Here is a 19,131-nt window from a genome sequence, read left to right on the forward strand (position 1 = left end):
TCTGTCTCTTTATATGTGGTAACTGTGTGTGTGTGTGTGTTTGTCTCTTTATCTGTGTGTGTGTGTGTGTGTGTGTTTGTCTCTTTATGTGTGTGTGTGTCTGTCCATGTGTGTGAGTATGATTGTGTATGTGTGTGTTTGTGACTCAGTGTGTGTGTCTTTGTGTGTGGGTCTCTGTGTGTGTCTGTGGTTCAGTGTGTTTATGTCTTTATGTGTGCGTGACTCTGTGTGTGTGTGTGTGTGTGTGTATCTTTATGTGTGTGTGTGTGTGTGTTTGTGTTTGTGTTTGTGTCTGCGTGTGTTTGTCTCTATGTGTGTGTGTCTCATAGCAGGGTAGCAAAGGATCATTAAATTGTAAACATCATGAGCCACATGATGAGGGAAGCAGTATCAAATCAATGCTTTACAAGCTTTTGGTCAATCTAAGGAGTGGTGTCTTCATGCTCCAAATTGATGGTTTCTGAGTGGAAAATCCTAATTTGGTTAAGCCTGAAATTCTGCAGCATTTGCAAAGCAGATTCAAATTAATTGAAGTTATGTACGAGCACTACAACTTTTACAAAAATAAGCACTGCAGCTTATTTAAGGCACAAATTTTGCAACATCTGCAGTATGTGGGTGGAAAAAGGGTGGGAGTGGAAATTTAAATGGAGAAGACACTTGTTTGACAGAGAGCTTGAGATGGCAGATTGTTTCCATAATGATGTTGCTGGCAGCTGTATTCAGATTCACAAAAAAGATGAGTGAATCTGGAAAATAGACCCTACTGGACAATATTCGGTATTTTTGACATGTGATAGAATACTTCCATTATGATGGGAATCTATGACATGGGTCAACATTCATGGAGCTTTTCCGCAGAAACCGTGGCAGCACTTTTCCCAGCACGCGTTCTGTTTGCCTAGTAGAATTCGTCTTAACCGATGGAGAAGTTGGTGGCTGGCCCTCACATGGACAGTGTGGCAGCACCGGAATAAAATCATCTTCTCTAATCAAACTTTTGATGGTAACAAGTTAATGGAGGATGCTATTTTTACACTATGGACATGGCTGAAGAACTTTGACAAGGACTTTGCCTTCACCTACAACTATTGGTCGTCTAACATAGCATCGGGATTTGTCTTTTCAGGGGGGTAGAAACCATAGACAGTGGGTGTTGTAGGTCTTTGTAATACATAGCTTTGGTTCCTTGCGAGACTGATCTCAGTCTGAGCTTGAAACCATGTTGCTGGCAACTCAATCTAATTCATGTATTGTTTTGTACCTCTGGTACTCACAATATATATAAATATAATTTATCTTGGCTGATAAAAAAAAATGTGGGTGGAAATATAAGCACTGCAGAAGGTTTTCTGTTTTTTTACATCAATTCATTTCCTAAGGGACTCAATTCCTCATTCATTGAAACCAGTTACCAGTATGCAACATTTTACATTAAACACCAGTATATAACATTTTAAAGCAAACACCACTATATAATATTTTAAATGAAACAACAGTATATACATGCTAGTTCCTACGTACATACCTGGAGTTGCTATAACCCGAACGACCTTCAACAACAATGTCAATTAAAAGTAGTCTATGATAACCTGAAAAAAAAAACCAATGGTCATGGACATGGCTGACACATTTGGAGAAGGATTTTGGTATTCATTTCAACCAATGGTCATCCAATATCAGAGCAGGATTTAATCATATAGTAAGAAATGGAAGCCATTAAACCAAAGTCAATACTCATGAATGCTAGAACATCCATCAAGAATGATAACAAAGCAGTAATTTAAATTAAATTCATCTTAGTTTTTCTATTTTATGATCACTCCCGATTGCTGGAATGGTGAAGGAGTTGCATTAATGCAGAAATTTCCACAGAATCATCAGTGTCAAGATTGTTGTTCTTCATCACTTTAAAGAAAGATTCTCAGAGCAGAATCCTTGCAGACCAACCTTGGAAGGGATCCAGTTCTCTTCCCTTGATCAAAGGCAGAAGGAAAGCCTTGTTGATAGATTCACTGAGCTCCAGTTCTCTTCCCTTGATCAAAGGCAGAAGGAAAGCCTTGTTGATAGATTCACTGAGCTGGAAATCAAGTCTGCAGTTTGGGCTTGCGAGGGAGATAAAAGTCCTAGCCTGGATGGTTTGAATTTCAATTTCATCAAACAGTTTTGGGAAGTAATCCCAAGGCCTAGCAGAATGACAAACCAAAGGAGATGATGAGAAGTAATACCAAGGCCCAGCAGACTGAGGAACCTTTCGTGGACTCCAACCCAGCTTCTAAAGGTCACCCTCTGTCTTCTTTATACGAGGACCCTATACAGCTGCAATGTGACATCTTGAAGGAAATGGGCTTGTCTTATGAGGAAGAAGATAGCAAGGTTAAAGGGCTGCTACTGGATATGGAGAATAAAGATGATTTGATGGCAGCAGAGAAGGGAATTAAATCTCAGCAATTATGATAATTCTCTCCTATAATTCTAGAGGTTTGGGGAGGGGAGTCAAGTGGGCTGCTGTTAGAAGGCTCATTGTAAAGCACAAAGTGGATCTTGTCTGCCTCCAAGAAACCAAGAGGGAGAACTTTAATAAAAGTATTTGCCAGGCCATTTGGGGAGACTCCACTGGTCATTGGGATTTTGTTCCATCTGTGCAAGCTGCTGGTGGCCTTTTATGTATGTGGAATAACTCCATCTTTGTGGTAGAAAGGAAGGAAAAAGGTAGAAGCTTCTTAATGCTTGAAGGCACATGTTGTAGTAATAATCAGAAGTTGATATTTGTCAATGTTTATGCTCCTTGTGATCTGGTTGGGAAGAAAGCTTTATGGGATGAGTTGAGGCAGCTGAAGGCTTCTAATCCTAGTGGAATGTGGTGTTTCCTTGGGGACTTCAATAGCATTAGAAGTTCTCAGGAAAGAATCAACTTATCTCAAAGAAGGGCAGATCCTTATGACATTGCAGCCTTTAATCAGTGGATTGAGGATATGGAGCTTCAGGAAATTAAATGTTATGGGAATAGCTTTACTTGGATTAGGCCTAATGGCTGTGTGAAAAGCAGGCTTGATAGCTTCTTGGTCTCACAGAATTGGCTATCTCTTTGGCCTGAGAGCTGCCAAACTGTCCTTCAAAGTAACCTCTCTGATCATTGCCCGTCTATATTGCAAACTAACATGGTGGACTGGGGCCCAAAGCCCTTTAGGGTGTTTGACTGGTGGCTGCAGCAAAAGGGGTACCAAAAAATGGTGAGGGAGGCCTAGAAAAAGGACCAGCAGGGGGGCTGTGGGGGTATTGCCCTTAAAAATAAGTTGAAGAACTTAAAATCTGTTATAAAACAGTGGAGCAAAGCAGAGGGGAATATTAATCCTAAGAAGGTCCTTAATATTCAGCAGAAGCTAAATGAAGTGGAGGATCTAGCTGCTCATCGAAATCTGACTGATCAAGAGATTAAGGACAGAACTTTACTTCAGCAGGAGTTATGGAATGCCTCTAATGCTTTTGAATCTTTATTGAGACAAAAATCTAGGGCCAGATGGCTGAAGGAGGGGGACTACAACACTGCTTACTTTCACAAATACATGAATTTCAGGAGAGCTTATAATAATATTCCAGGTATATTTATATATGGGGAGTGGATCCAGCAACCTGATGCAGTGAAAAATGAAGCTGCCAACTTCTTCCATAATAGATTCACTGAGCAGATGCATTCTAGACCTACCTTGGATGGAGTTCACTTCAAATCTATTTCTCAGAGGCAAAGAGAACAGTTGACTGTCCCATTCTCTGACCAAGAGATCAAACAAGCAGTGTGGAGTTGTGGAGGGGATAAGTGTCCTGGGCCTGATGGCCTTAACTTCAATTTTATTAAGGAATTCTGGGATGTGTTGAATCCTGAGTTTAGAAGATTCGTGGATGAGTTCTATGCTCATGAAAGCTTTCCTAGAGGTTCCAATGCTTCCTTTGTGGCTTTAATTCCCAAAAAGTCTCACCCACAGTCCCTAAATGATTACAGACCCATATCCTTGATAGGCTGCATGTATAAAGTCATAGCTAAGCTTTTATCTAATAGATTAAGGTCTGTTATGGATGAACTCATTGATGAAAGACAGTCAGCTTTCATTAAAGAAAGACATATACTTCATGGGATCCTGATTCTTAATGAGGTGGTGGAGGAAGCAATGAGAAGCAAGAAGCCAGCAATGATTTTCAAGGTGGATTTTGAAAAGGCCTATGACTCAGTGTCTTGGTCCTTCTTGGATTATATGTTGCTTAGATTGGGTTTCTGCCAAAAATGGAGAAGATGGATCTCAGCTTGCCTACATTCAACAACCATATCAGTTTTGATTAATGGTAGCCCATCTAAGGAGTTCAACTCCTCAAGAGGCTTGAGACAAGGAGATCCTTTAGCCCCCTTGCTCTTCAATATAATTGGGGAAGGTCTCACTGGTATGATGAGGGAAGTAGTTCACAAAAATCTTTATAGAAGCTATCTAGTTGGAAAGAAGAGAGAACCTGTTAATATTCTGCAGTATGCTGATGATACTATTTTTATGGGTGAGGTTGATAGGCAGAATGTTCATGCTATAAAGGCCCTGCTTAGAGGCTTTGAATTGGCTTTTGGCTTGAAGATTAACTTTGATAAAAGTCAATTCGGGATCATAGGAGGTGGAGTTAACTGGGGTTTGGTAGCAGCTAATATCCTGAACTGCAGTCAAATGAATTACCCCTTTCACTATTTAGGCATTCCCATTGGTGCCAATCCTTCCAGTCTGATGGTTTGGGAGCCTCTCATTACTAAATTCAAAGCAAAACTATCCAAATGGGCCCAGAAAGATATATCCATGGGGGGGAAGGTCACACTTATCAATTCTGTTCTCAATGCTCTTCCAATCTATCTTCTTTCCTTTTTCAGGATTCCCCAAAGGATAGTCCAAAAATTAATTTCCTTACAAAGGAAATTTCTGTGGGGAGGAGACAATACTCATAATAAAATTCCTTGGGTGAAATGGGCTGATATTTGTCTGCCCAAGAATGAGGGGGGATTGGGTATAAAGGATATTTCGAAGTTCAATGTAGCCTTGATGGGTAGATGGATATGGGCTTTTGCATCTGGTCAGCAGCAGCTTTGGGTAAGAGTTCTAATCTCTAAATATGGTGGATGGCCTGAGTTCCAGCATGATACAGATAAGAAGGGATTTTCTCATTGGTGGAGGGACCTTAGAAAGATATTTCACCAGTCAGATCACAATATCTTCAAGCACCAATTGACTTGGAAGGTGGGATGTGGGGAAACAATCAAATTCTGGACAGACAAGTGGCTAGGGAAAGATTATACCCTTGAACAGAAATATAATCAGCTTTTTCTGATTAGTAGGCAGCAAAATTCTTTCATCTCAAATATGGGAGAATTTAATCATGATAGCTGGGAATGGAACTTTAGATGGAGAAGGAACTTATTTGATCATGAAAGTGATTTAGCAGCCCTTCCTATCTACCTACTGTCATTCTTCAAAACTCCTAAAAAAGTGGTGCATAAGGTAGTATCTATTCCACACTTGGTCTTGGTTAAATGGAATGGAGACAGACTTCCATCTTCAGATTTTTGCAGTGCAAAAAAAAAAAACAATCATGCAAGCATATTTGAAAACTTAAAATACGAATAACTCAAGTTAAAATAAATTCATTTTTTACGACTGTGAACAAATTAACTAAGGTACAGTAGGCAAATTTGTTTTCACTAATATTAATAGGTCATCACCACTGCAGTAGAATTTAAGTTAAACTTAGATAAGTACCTTATGAAGAGGCCAGCTACCTTGTCACAGCTAACAAGTCAGAACTGAACAAATTTCTGCATGTATAATTGAACAAATTTGTTATCAAACTTGTGTGTGTGTCTTTGTATGATGAGTGTGTGTGTGTGTGTGTGTGTGTGTCATCAGTGTGTGTCTGTGTGTTTCTATCATACGTGTGTGTGTGTGTGTGTCATTAGGGTTTGTGTGTGTGTGTGTGTTTCATGACCAATTTTTCATACTGGCAATTCAGTGGCAGTGTATTGCTTAGGCTTCCGTCGAAATGAAAGGAAAATCAACGAGTCTGATAGAACAACTTCAGTCTTCACTCTTCACTAGTTGAACACAAATAAAAAAAAATTAAACTACTTCAAGGATAAATAAAAGGTTCAGAAGCAGCAGACCTAGATTGTCTAAGCTATTTTATAATGGGCAGCTATAGTTACAATGATGATGAAATGAACTATAGAAAAAAAAGTATAAAATATAGAAGAATAAAAAAACAATTAAGGGCAGAACTCAAAAGCTTTTAGCCATGCTGCTTGAAATTTAATCAATTAAGGGCTGAACACTTGTTCTTCAATTGTAGCAAAACCCTCCCTTTATGGTGAGAATCAATGTCCTGGGTTAATCTTATCACTGTAATGCCACAAAATCATAGGGACCATTTTCTGCAACATGGAATGGAGGTAGCAGATGGAGTCAGGTCCAAAACCTGGAAATGCTGGTGGATTGCTTTAACTTGGACAATATGGCACCATAGAAATAAGGTGGTGTTCCAAGATACAACTTTTCATGGAACCAAACTGTTAGAAGATGCCCTATTCCTACTATGATTGTGGATCAAAGCAATGGACAAGGATTTTACTCTTCATTTTAACCAATGGTCCTCTAATCTTAAGGAAGGTTTTAGGAACTAGGAGGCGTTAACTCTTAAACTCTTAAACTTTTACAAGAACACAATAAGGGTAAGGGAAACTGTTAAACTCCAATAATAGGCGTTAACTCTTAAACTGTTACAAGAACACAATAAGGGTAAGGGAAACTTCACTAAGGAGAAGAAGCACAAAGTTGTCACGATGCTCGAGTTAAATATGAGATACCCTAGCCATGTTTAGTTCACTAAGTGTGCGATACATGAATGCAATCAAATATTCATACAGGATTAGACCAAACATACCTACGTGAGGTGGCGAAGGAGAAGAAGCACAGACTTCTGACGATGCTCGAGTGCGACGAGCACGATGCTCGACCTTAGACAAAATGATGGTCAGATGGAGAACATACAACTTCAAGGTAGATGGAGAACAAAGAGAGCAAGAAAGCTTAGATGGAGAAGAAGACAGAGAGAAGGACAAGACAACGCGAAGGAGACGAAACATACCTAGGTATGGTGGCAAAGGAGAAGAAGCAGAGACTTGTGACGATGCTCGAGTGCGATGAAGACGATGCTCGAGTGCGACAAACACGATGCTCAGATGCAGACAAAGATTAGAAGAAGAAGAGAGCGCGAAAGCTTAGATGGAGAAGAAGACAGAGAGCCAGCTTCTTAGGGCTCACCATATTTTTTAAAATATAACTTCAACATCGGTTTTTAAAAAAACCCGATGTTAACAAAATGATGTTAAGGTTAACATCGGTTTTCTGGAGAAAACCGATGTTAACATAACAAACGTTAACATCGGTTTTCTAAAAACCCGATGTTAATAAACATATGTTAACATCGGTTATTTAAAAACCGATGTTACTAATAAATGTTAACATCGGTTCTCCAATAACCGATGTTAATGAACTTCGTTAACATTGGTTTTTCACAAAACCGATGTTAACGTATACACGGTATTTACAATTATGCCACCGCGCATATGTTAACATCGGTTTTTTTAACAACCGATGTTAACACACCGATGTTGAATCCGCTTTTTGTAGTAGTGAAGGATGAGTTTTGTCAGTAAAAATTTATTGATCACCGATCCGTGGGTGTTATTAGTTATACCCATTAATTATGTTTGGTATGTTTTTGGGAATTCTACATTGTTTCAGAGGTTAGACCAAAGTGTGTGCGTTGTGCATGATAGAAAATTCTTGTTGCAAGGAATTTTTTTATTTTTTTTTTGTACTTTTGAGTCTGTATACTTCAATTATAACATTAAAAATGTGGTTAAAGTGAAAGACAATATAGTCTACATAGTAATAAAGAGTAAGATTTCTCTTACTTTAAAAGCATTTCATAATGTTTTAGTTATTGTATGAAGCATTTATTTGTAGAGGGTTATCTTTATTTCTTTGTGTATATTAAATAGGTAACTTCTATGATGAAATTAGCAAAACAACGTGTGTTTGATTAGCTTATTTTGCATTTCAAATAACTTATAATCAAAATTTTACCACGATACCTTTAATAATATTAATGTGCATATATTCATAGAGTTGTGGATTAAAGTGTTTGAGTTGTATAAAAGTATTGGCTTGAGGAATAGGTATACGGACTCAGATTCGTGGATTGACCTGTTAAGCCTGCAGACCTTGAGGATAATGAATTTCTTTGTTTAAAATCGTATAGTTATATCGAGTTTTAGAATTCGGCCCATTAAGCCTGTGGACCTAGTGAACTCTATTCGCAAACCATCCGTTCTACTGCCAAAGTCCAATCTTCAAGTATCATTAATTTGTTATATCAAGATTTTGATCTTTAATTTAGATTGTTATTGTCAATTTATTATGTTTAAAATGTTGATATATTTCAGCGTGATAGATTTTAGCTTAAAAAATGAAATCATTTTTTCTTTCTTTTAATTTTATACATTTTTCACTTTTTTAAAATATTTTTTTACAAAAAATATTTTTAAATTACTTTTTGGACTCGCGAACCGGCCTGTTTATCCACAAACTTTTGCGGGCTGGATATGGATCTTGAAAAAAAGTCCAATTATTGTGCGAAGAGGACTTACCTAACTTGTCTAAATAAGGATTACACAAATTGGGTCTTAAACGGATTGAGCCGGTCTATATATCCACCCCTAACAAGCTTAAGTGTCCAAACCAACAAAAAATAATTTTTTAATTGATAGAAATGTCACATGAGTTGAGTTGGAGAGTATCAATGTCTAAATGTATCCCACCACCACTTCAAAACAAAAGAGGTGTTGATATTTCATATTTAACTTAATCAAAGGACCCTAATTAATTCATACACTTAAGCCTACAGATTTTAATATATTATTAATGTATATAATATTTGTGAATCACCGTTAATAATAGTATTAATATTAATTTAACTATAATATTGTTAATATTATATATATATATATATATATATATATATATATATATATATATATATATATATATATATATATAATATTTGTAAACATACATGCAATTTTGATTTCATTAAAGGTATAGAGTACTTTCATTTATATATTGAAGAAACTCATTACCCTAGTGGTTAAGTGTTGTTGGAGTTTAGTGGTTTGTATTTCTAATCTTATATTTAATATTTTGACAATTTTTTCTCCTATTTTGACATATTTAATCCCAAAATTAATTCAAATAGCTAAGTTAACTAAAAAAATTAGATAAATAAACTAAAACTTAAACTAATTAAATTTAGAAAAAAAATATTTTTATATTTGTCATAAAATTAAGAATTTTATATAGTCAGTATGATTTTTTTTTACATTATTAACCGATAAAAAATATATTAAAAATATTTTTTAAAATAATTATTATAAAATTTAATAAATTTATTTTGCATCATCATCTATAAGTGAAATGTAATGTAAAACAACTTATTACACTCTCACTATGTTCTGATTAAATAATAAAATTTTTGGTAAGTAAATTAATTTACAAGCTACCAAGCAAAAATATTTAAACTATCAATCATGACAAAATAATTGTTGAGTCAAAAGAACAATTACGTCTTAAAGATGAATCATGACCTTTAATTATTTTGATTAGATATAAATAGATATGTAGATTAAAAGTTGTATCAGTGGCGGATCCAAGACCCTAAGTCAGTGGGTGCAAATTATAAAAAATAAATTTAGTGGGTTCAATTATATAAATATAAATAAAATAAAATATAAAAATATAAGATTTTATTTACAAATTTGATAAATTTTAAAAAATGAGGGGGTGCAAGTGCACACCCTCAAAGTAATGTAGGTCCGCCACTGAGTTGTATGTCATGCGTCTCGTGTTTCTTACATGATAAAATTTGCGTTTGATGTCATAATCTCAAAAACATGTGTGATGACATTTAAGACGTCATTTAATATTATGTGGATGAGATTTTTTTTGTAGAAACATTTTTCTAGGATCTATCGAATCTCATGAAGAATTAATGAAGTCAAGATTTGAAGTTTCTTAATCTCCATTAAAAGAAGAGCTCCACTATGCAGGATATGCTTTGACACAAAGAATGATGTATTGTAACTCTCTAACACACAAGCATTGAAGAGATGACTTTTTGCATGAGGAAAAAACATGCACTTAATGCTCCCAACAATCATTTTCATCAAATGAAAATCAAGTGAAGATATCTATCCATTGTGAGACAATGGATACTTGAAGATGAGACCTATATAAACACCTTGAACACATTGAGAGAAAACAAGTAAGAATTGATTTGTATATCCGTCTATAAGACGATTCTAGTTTTAGTCTCTAAGCATTCTTCAACCACATATCTATTCTAATTTGTTTAGAGCAAGTAGTGATTTGATAGGACAAAGAACACTGGGTGTTAATCAAGCTTGGGATATAACTTGATTTGTAGAGCCAGAAGTGATTGTGATACAATACTTGTAATGTGTGAAAAGTTATTGTAACTTGGTGGTTTGCCAAGAATCGAACGTAGTTTCTGTTGGAAAATATTTTCTTATAATTTGAAATTTAAAATTAAAATATATTTTCTTTATCAATTATGTTTTTTAAAGATAAAATGCTTTTAGAATTAGTCTATGTGAAAAACTAAAAGCATCTCATTACTTCTATTTATATATTAATTTTAGGAAGTTATATTTTACTTCGCCAAATTCCTTTGTGAACTTACAAGTCTTTAAAATAAGGAAGTTTGTTGTTTGGTTTTTATTTTTTGTTGTTTAACGTTATTGCTACAAGTATTTTGTTGCTACACGTTGGTAACTGGTTGCCTTTATATATGTAGCTCCTTGCTAAAAAGAAATAAACATGTGAAAATACAATACACAAAGCAATAAAATGAACACTGGGGTGAAGCTTTATATTTTGCATTTCATATTCTTAATAGAATGCCTTATAAAATTTTTGAAAAAACCCCTTACGAGCTATGGAGAAAAAGAGAACCAAATCTGAAATATTTTAAAGTATGGGAGTTTCTAGCAAAGGTTAACATCCCCATTAATAAGAAAAGGAAAATTGGACCAAAAATTGTTGGATTGTATTTTTTTTGGATATTCTTTGCATAATACTACTTATAGATTTTTTGTAGTTAATTCAGAAGTGTCTGAAATTTTTAATAGTACTATTATGGAATCTAGAGATGCCACTTTCTTTGAAAATGTTTTTCCTTTAAAAAATAAATTGTCTAAATCTGTTTGTGATACTTCTTGTTCTAATTTATCATCTTGTAGTAATGTTAATAAGGACATTATGTTTGAACGTAGGAAGAGTAAAAGATCTAAAAAAGTTAAGGATTTTGGTTTTGAATTTTGCTCCTTTCTACTTGAAGATGATCGTAAAACTTATGATGAGGTCTATTGATTCACCTTTTTGAAAAGAAGTTATTAATGATGAAAATAGTTCTCTTAAAACTAATAAAATTTGATTTCTTATTGATCTTCCCCCTAGTTGTAACAGTATATGTTGTAAGTGGATTTTCCAAAAGAAAGTAAGAACTGATGGGTCTATAGAAAAATTTAAGGAAAGACTTGTTGTGATTGGTTGTAAACAAATAGAAGGTATAGATTTCTTTGATACATATTCTCCTATTTCTAAAGTTACTATTGTTAGAGTTTTAATTGCACTTGTATTTTTAATTTAGAAATTCATCAAATGGATGTAAAAATTGCCTTTTTAAATGGTGATTTAAAAGAAGAAATTTATATGAGACAACCTAAAGGCTTTGTAGAACCGGGTAAAGAAAAGAAAGTTTGTAAACTTGTTAAATTTTTATATGGTTTGAAACAAGCTCCAAAGCAATGACACGAAAAGTTTGATCAAGTTGTTCTTTCGTATGATTTTCACATCAATAATAGTGATAAATGTGTGTGTGTGAAACAATTTGATGATAGTGGATGTGTCATTTTATGTTTGTATGTGGATGACATATTGATATTTGGTAGTAATATGCATCTCATAAATGATGTGAAGTCTTTCTTGTCTAGCAATTTTGCTATGAAGGACCTTGGTCCTGTAGATGTGATTTTGGGTATTAAGCTTATAAAGAAAAATGATGGCATGGTTTTAACCCAATCACACTATGTTGAAAAGCTATTGAAGAAGTTTAATCATTTTGATGTGAAACATGTTTCTACTCCTTATGACTCATCCATTAAGTTAAAGAAAAATTTGAGTAAAGGAATTTTTTCACATAAATATTCTCAAATTATTGGTTCTTTGTTGTATTTGACAAACTTCTCTAGATCTGACATTGCATATACAGTTGGTAGATTATGAAGGTATAATAATAATCCTGATCATTCTCATTGGATTGCATTAGAAAGAGTTTTTAGATACTTAAAAGGAACCATTAATTATGACATTCATTATACATGCTTTCCTGCAGTAATTGAGGGGTTTATTGATGCAAATTGGATTTCTGATTCTCATGAAACAAAATCGACAAGTGGTTATGTTTTTACTTTAGCTGGTGGTGCAGTATCATGGAAATCTACTATACTAAACAAACTATTATTTTACGTTCTACCATGGAAGCATAAATTTTTGCTTTAGATACTACTACTAGTGAGGTTGAGTTTCTTAAAAATTTGTTATGTGATTTGCCATTGTTGAATAAGCATATACCTCCAATTCCAATGCATTGTGATAGTCAAGTTGCTATATCTAAAGTTACTAGTAAAAATTTTAATGAAAAAAGAAGACACTTAAGAATGAGACATAAGTTTATCAGAAATTTGATTTCTCATGGTGTCATTTCTCTTGACTTTGTTAGGTCAGAAAATAATATTGCGGACCAGCTTACAAAAGAGTTGACGCGTCAACAAGTACTTGAGTCGTTGAGGGGAATGAGACTAGATTCCATTATTTAGTTACAATAATGGACACCCGTCTCCGTGTGATTAGTGATCTCATGAATGGAGTTCAACGAGTAACAACGAAATTGCTTGTTGACTAAAGTACACCAAAATAAAATTTTGCAGAATTGTTCTGTTTCTCATTCCTATGAAGAGATGTTTTATAAATTGTGACAATATTAAGGTTGAGATATTTATATATGTATACTTTTTGGTAAAAAAAAAAAAATACCTCTTAATGAATCCGATGACAATTATTGTAGGGGTGGGGGTCACAAACCACTCTTTGAGGATTCACATAGTGAGTGTGGTGGTGGGGCCACCACTATGAGATATGGGCTAATCTCTAAGTGACACTCGCGAAACAAGATACATGCGCAAGACCGTGTAACGCGCTACCACTGATTAGAACCTAAATGAACGCCAATATTGTAGGAGTTGTGTACTAAAGTCCGGTTAAAGAATGTGTAATTCAAGACAATTAAGTCACTATATTTTTCTCGGGTGGAAGTTCATAAACACTAGGTATAAGGCTTAAACCCGAAAGGTTTCTTATATCGAAATATAATATCTCATGCTCTTTCTTTTACGTTTTTATACAAATTATTTAAAAAAAAAATATTTAAAATATTAAATTATGTGGGGGAATGTTAGTAAACATTTGTTTTATAATTTAAAATTTTTAAAAATATGTTTTTTAAAAATATGTTACTCATATTAGTTATGTTTTTATAAAATAAACTATTTGTTGTTGGATCTGTTACGTAAAACTAGATTTCTTATCTTTTCTAAGATTTTGCTTTAATGAGTCAATGCGATTTGTTACGTTTGTTTTGATACCTGTAAGTTGGTTTCCAACAATCAGATTTTTGTTGTTGTATAAGGGAGTCTATGCTTATATATATCTCTTTCCTCCTCCCTAGAAAACACACAAGCAAAAAAATAATTTGATTTCTTTCTCTCTAAATTTTTCTCTTCCTTTTCTTATGAAAACTTATTTTTGAGAGTAAGAGCATTGATGTTCAGAAGGTTCGGGATCCTTTCGTTGCACACGATCGAAACCAACGGGTTGTCGTATCTTGGGAGATGAGAACAATCAGATTTTTCTACCAGTACAGTGGGGGCGTTTTCTCTTTAAGGATCGCGTTTGCGTGCTTCAATCCAAGCTAACAAAATTTCTCCCTTAAATTATTTTTCTTTATGTTTATTGTATGATATAGTGAATTGTTGATTCATGTTCTGAAGTTATGTTGCTACTGTTGTTTTGTTGTTTAGTTTAAGACTTTGCATTTTCTTCTCATTTATTTCTTTTTATCTTAATTTTCTAACAGTTTCAGTGGTAGATACGAATCCTTATAACTCAGTGTGTGATATTTTCTTGTTCTCTCTCTGTTTTTTAACTGACCCAGGATCTAAATTGTTTTTAGGTTTTTGAAAACTTATTGTGCTTTACGAACTTATCTTACAAATGTCCTTATCAGACAAAAAACTTTACTGAATTTCAAAAGGGTTCAAAAATTCACTAAAACCACAATTGAATCCTCATCCTTATGATATTTACCTTTACAATAATATTTTTATAAATGCTAACAAATGTCCTAAGAATATTGATTAAGAAACTCAAGTAGAAATATGTTTATTGAGAAACAAAAAATTGCATTGTGTAGGATCTTTTTTACTTTCTGATTTACACCATAAATACTTTTTCATTTTAATTTCTTAATATTATAAGACTACTAGTTAGCTAGATTTTTTTTAAAATAAAATAACGCTGAAAGGTTGGTTGAATCAAAAATTGTGGCATGATGAGTGGTGTTATAGTTATGGAAGGGATCTCCAACTCCTCCAAAGTGGTGTTAAGTGTAACACACTAACACACGACAGCACCGTGTTTGGAAGAAGAAGCACGGCAAAACTGAGAGGTTGAATTGAACCGACACGACAGACAAACAGTGCCATGAAGAGGCACTGGCGCAACTGGAGCCACGACGACGAAGGCGAAGGCCTCCCAGATTCGGATTCCGACACGCGCTCCAGCCGGAGATTCTCTCTCACGCGCCTCATGGCAATCTTTCTCTTCTCTCTCTTCCTCTTCTCCCTCATCTTCCTTCTCCCACATCCTCCCATCCAATCAGCTTCAACAGCAAAGACTCTGCACCAATTCAAGCAAACTCAACAAGGTTCTTTTCTTTAGTTTATTTATGATTTGGTCTTCATGTCTTTATTTTTTTTTAGCTTAATAAACACTTTATGAAACTTAGATCTTGCATTTTTTTTTGTGGCATTTGTTTGCATTTTGTGTAATATAATGTAGTGTAACGTCTGTGAACATGAGACTGCTATGTTGGATTTGTTGCGGATGAATCACAAGGTGAAGATGGATGTTGATTTAGTGGTGTTATACTTGTCTTGTTGCTGTCCTCTCTATTGTTCATTTTTTTTCTTAGTTTTGTTTCGTCGAATGTATGCATTGCATAAGTCAATGAATGTTGGAGATCCCACATTCACCAAGGATGATATGATCAAAATAGTATACATAAGTGAAAGACAACGAATGATCATTTCATTAGTGTTTTTTGGGGTTGAGTTACGCCTAAATCCAAAATTCTAAGATGGTTTCACAATCTATCCTAGTGGTTGTTGTTGGATTTATTGGGTCAGCTGACCCCTTGCAGAGGTCAGTTGCAACTTATTCCATCCTTAGTGTGAGGGGGGGTTGTTAGAGATCTCATATTCACTAATGATATGACCAAAATAACATATATAAGTAGGAGCAACTCTCACTGATGGAACTCACTTTTGAAATTGAGCTAGATCCAAACTCCAAATTCTAAGAATGAACATGATGAGGGAGAGGACTCAAGCTCATGTTTTTTGTTGGCAATGAATAAACTGATTTTCCTTTAGAATTTGGTTTCTAGCCGAGTTCAATAGCATTGTATGATTACCTGACTTAACCTATTGGGATATGACTTTTGTTGTTGTTTTAGTGAACTGATTTCCCATTCTCAGTTGTTTTAGATGTTCAATATTCCTCTTTTGTACATGAATTAATATTGTGGTTTAATAATGGAATTCATCTTCTGTGACTTGCAGGTAACGTTGCTGATTCTGTTGAGTTGCACAAAGATAAACTACTTGGTGGCCTTATAGCAGATGGATTTGATGAACAATCATGTCTCAGCAGGTACCATTCGGTCACATACAGCAAAGGACTATCGGGAAATCCTTCATCATACCTCATTTCTAGATTGAGAAAATATGAAGCTCTCCACAAAGAATGTGGACCTTATACTGAATCCTATAATAAAACGGTGAAAGATCTGAGGTCTGGTCATGTAAGTGAGTCCCCAGCATGTAAATATGTGGTATGGATTTCATATAGTGGGTTAGGGAATAGGATATTGACCTTAGCTTCTGTGTTTCTATACGCTCTCCTCACAGATCGAGTTCTATTGGTTGATCCTGGAGTTGATATGGTGGATCTTTTTTGCGAACCGTTGCCACATGTTTCCTGGTTTCTCCCTCCTGATTTCCCTCTCAACAGTCAATTTCCCAGTTTTGATCAGAAATCTGATCAATGTTATGGGAAAATGCTGAAAAATAAATCAGCTACAAACTCCGTTGTTCCCTCTTTTGTCTACCTTCATCTAGCACATGACTATGACGATCAGGACAAGCTTTTCTTCTGTGATGATGACCAAGCTTTTCTTCAGAAAGTGCCATGGTTAGTGGTGAGAACAGATAACTACTTTGCCCCATCTCTATTCTTGATGCCGTCTTTTGAGAAGCAACTGAGTGATCTCTTTCCAAACAAGGAAACAGTTTTCCATTTCTTGGGTAGATATCTGTTCCACCCAACCAACAAAGTATGGGGACTTGTTAGCAGATACTATCAAGCTTATTTAGCTGACGTTGATGAAAGAGTAGGCATCCAAATAAGAGTGTTTGATACTAGAACTGGACCATTTCAACATGTGTTGGATCAGATCTTAGCTTGCACTTTGAAGGAGAATCTTTTGCCTGATGTTAACCAAAAGGGGGATATTGTTAATTCACCAGGAAAGCCGAAATCAAAAGCTGTGCTGATGACATCCTTGAGCTACGGTTATTTTGAAAAGGTGAGAGACATGTTTTGGGAACACCCAACTGTGACAGGAGAAGTTGTTGGCATTTACCAGCCAAGCCATGAAGGGTATCAACAAACAGAGAAGAAGATGCACAACCAAAAAGCTTGGGCAGAAATTTACCTCTTGAGCTTGATGGATATGTTGGTCACGAGCTCGTGGTCTACTTTCGGCTACGTGGCGCAGGGGCTTGGAGGGTTGAAACCGTGGATACTGTACAAGCCCGAGAATGGAACAGCTCCTGATCCTCCTTGTCAACGTGCCATGTCGATGGAGCCATGCTTCCATGCTCCTCCCTTCTATGATTGTAAGGCTAAGAGAGGAACTGATACTGGTGCACTTGTTCCACATGTAAGGCACTGTGAGGATATGAGCTGGGGTCTTAAGCTTGTAGACAGTAATAGTTGGCAATAAGTAGCTATATGGTCATGAATGCTATCATGACTGTCAAAACTAGCTTACAAGTTTTGCAAACTTTGTTGTACGATAGAATTAATTATTGATTTTAAATTTACATTGTTTCCTATAGAAATCATAAAATAGAAATGTCTCTCTGCTATCACTATTTTACGGCTGAGTGCATAATATATTAGCATCTAAGGGAATGACTACGATGACGGGTAGCCTGTGACTTGTGTATTTAGATGCACTTGCATAGGGTATTGATTAAAATAACAGAAAGAGGTACAAAGCACACAAGCATCAAACTTACCATAATGTTATACTATGATTTCAGCAATGAATATATTTCATGTTCCAACTTAAACAAGTATTCCATTGGGACTCATAAGCAAAAATAATTAATTTCACATTAATTAACAATGTTAGTTGACACCATTTAATTTTACTAATCTTAAACAAAAAATAAGATTTTTTTCTTTCTAAAATACCATTAATTGAAACTTGCTAATTGCTATCATGAATAAAAATAAAAAAGAGTTATTGAAAATAGAATTAGAATTAAATGAAATGTATTTTAAGAATAATAACATTAAATAAGATAAAATTAATTAAATTTAATTTCAATATAGAAGATCACTTTTTTCTTATACGAATCTAGAAGGAGTATCATTTTCTTTTTAAAAGGTGGATGCAGAGTAAATTAAAATTGATTTCATCATTCCATCTTATGGGAATCATCACTAACCCTTTTTGCCTTCTCAATAATAACGGTCAAACATGCCTAGCACCTAAAATACACACAAATAATCATACGAATACTTTTGTTAAACACATATTATCTACAAATTTAATGAATTGAAATAAAAAACATGAATTGCAAGTTTAACAATAAGCTATCATATTAAAACTAACTGATAAATTTGACAGTGGATATGTTAACATGTTAACAATTTATCATGAACACAATTTTTCAAAAGCCCATCCATTTATGTAATTGTTTTTTAAGACTATAATTAATTTTGCTTGATTATTAAATGCATATGTAGAGAGAAAATTGAATTCACTAACTCTATTTAACAACTTTTTTTGTAACAATAAACTTTTTGAATTATATTAAGGATAAATAGTCATTTTCGTTTCTGAATGTGCTACAAATTCATTCCCGAAAGATTAAAATTTAAAATTTAAATCCAAAAGTGTAAAAAGTGTAACAATTTTATTTGATCATTAACTTCCATCAATTACCATTAATAAAATAGCCTATCTAGCATAGAGGGATGAATTTGTCACAAAATTGATTGTCATCGTGGGCATGCTGAATAAATTGGACGAAAATGTCAATAAGTTATCATTATTGGACCTAAATGTCAATTATTTTTTGTTGGACAAAAATGTTAATAATTTTTTTTGGACCAAAATGTCAATACGTTTTCATTGGACAAAAATGTTAGTAAGTTACCATTATTAGACCAAAATATCAATAATTTTCTATTATATCAAAATGTCAGTCATTTTTTATCAAACGTAAATGTTAATAATGTTTTGTTAGACCTAAATATCTGTATGTTTCTTATTAGACTA

General features: G+C 34.4%; 1 protein-coding gene across 1 annotated transcript; it reads left to right on the forward strand.

The window, feature by feature from the left end:
* The first annotated feature begins 14,796 nt into the window (after nucleotides 1-14,796).
* Nucleotides 14,797-17,674, forward strand: LOC100800258 (galactoside 2-alpha-L-fucosyltransferase). Its single transcript, XM_003522963.4, has 2 exons — nucleotides 14,797-15,201; nucleotides 16,118-17,674. Exons 1-2 carry the CDS (start codon nucleotides 14,979-14,981, stop codon nucleotides 17,560-17,562), a joined length of 1,668 nt encoding a protein of 555 aa, XP_003523011.1. The 5' UTR covers nucleotides 14,797-14,978; the 3' UTR covers nucleotides 17,563-17,674.
* Nucleotides 17,675-19,131: the final 1,457 nt, after the last annotated feature.

Source organism: Glycine max, chromosome 4 (assembly GCF_000004515.6).
Source record: "Glycine max cultivar Williams 82 chromosome 4, Glycine_max_v4.0, whole genome shotgun sequence".
NCBI classification, from domain to species: Eukaryota; Viridiplantae; Streptophyta; class Magnoliopsida; order Fabales; family Fabaceae; genus Glycine; species Glycine max.

Excerpts from the sequence above, each read along its gene's own strand:
- LOC100800258 (XM_003522963.4), top strand. The coding sequence starts at position 14,979 with ATGAAGAGGCACTGGCGCAACTGGAGCCACGACGACGAAGGCGAAGGC. Across the intron at positions 15,202-16,117 it reads ATTCAAGCAAACTCAACAAG|GTAACGTTGCTGATTCTGTT; the intron begins GTTCTTTTCTTT and ends TGTGACTTGCAG.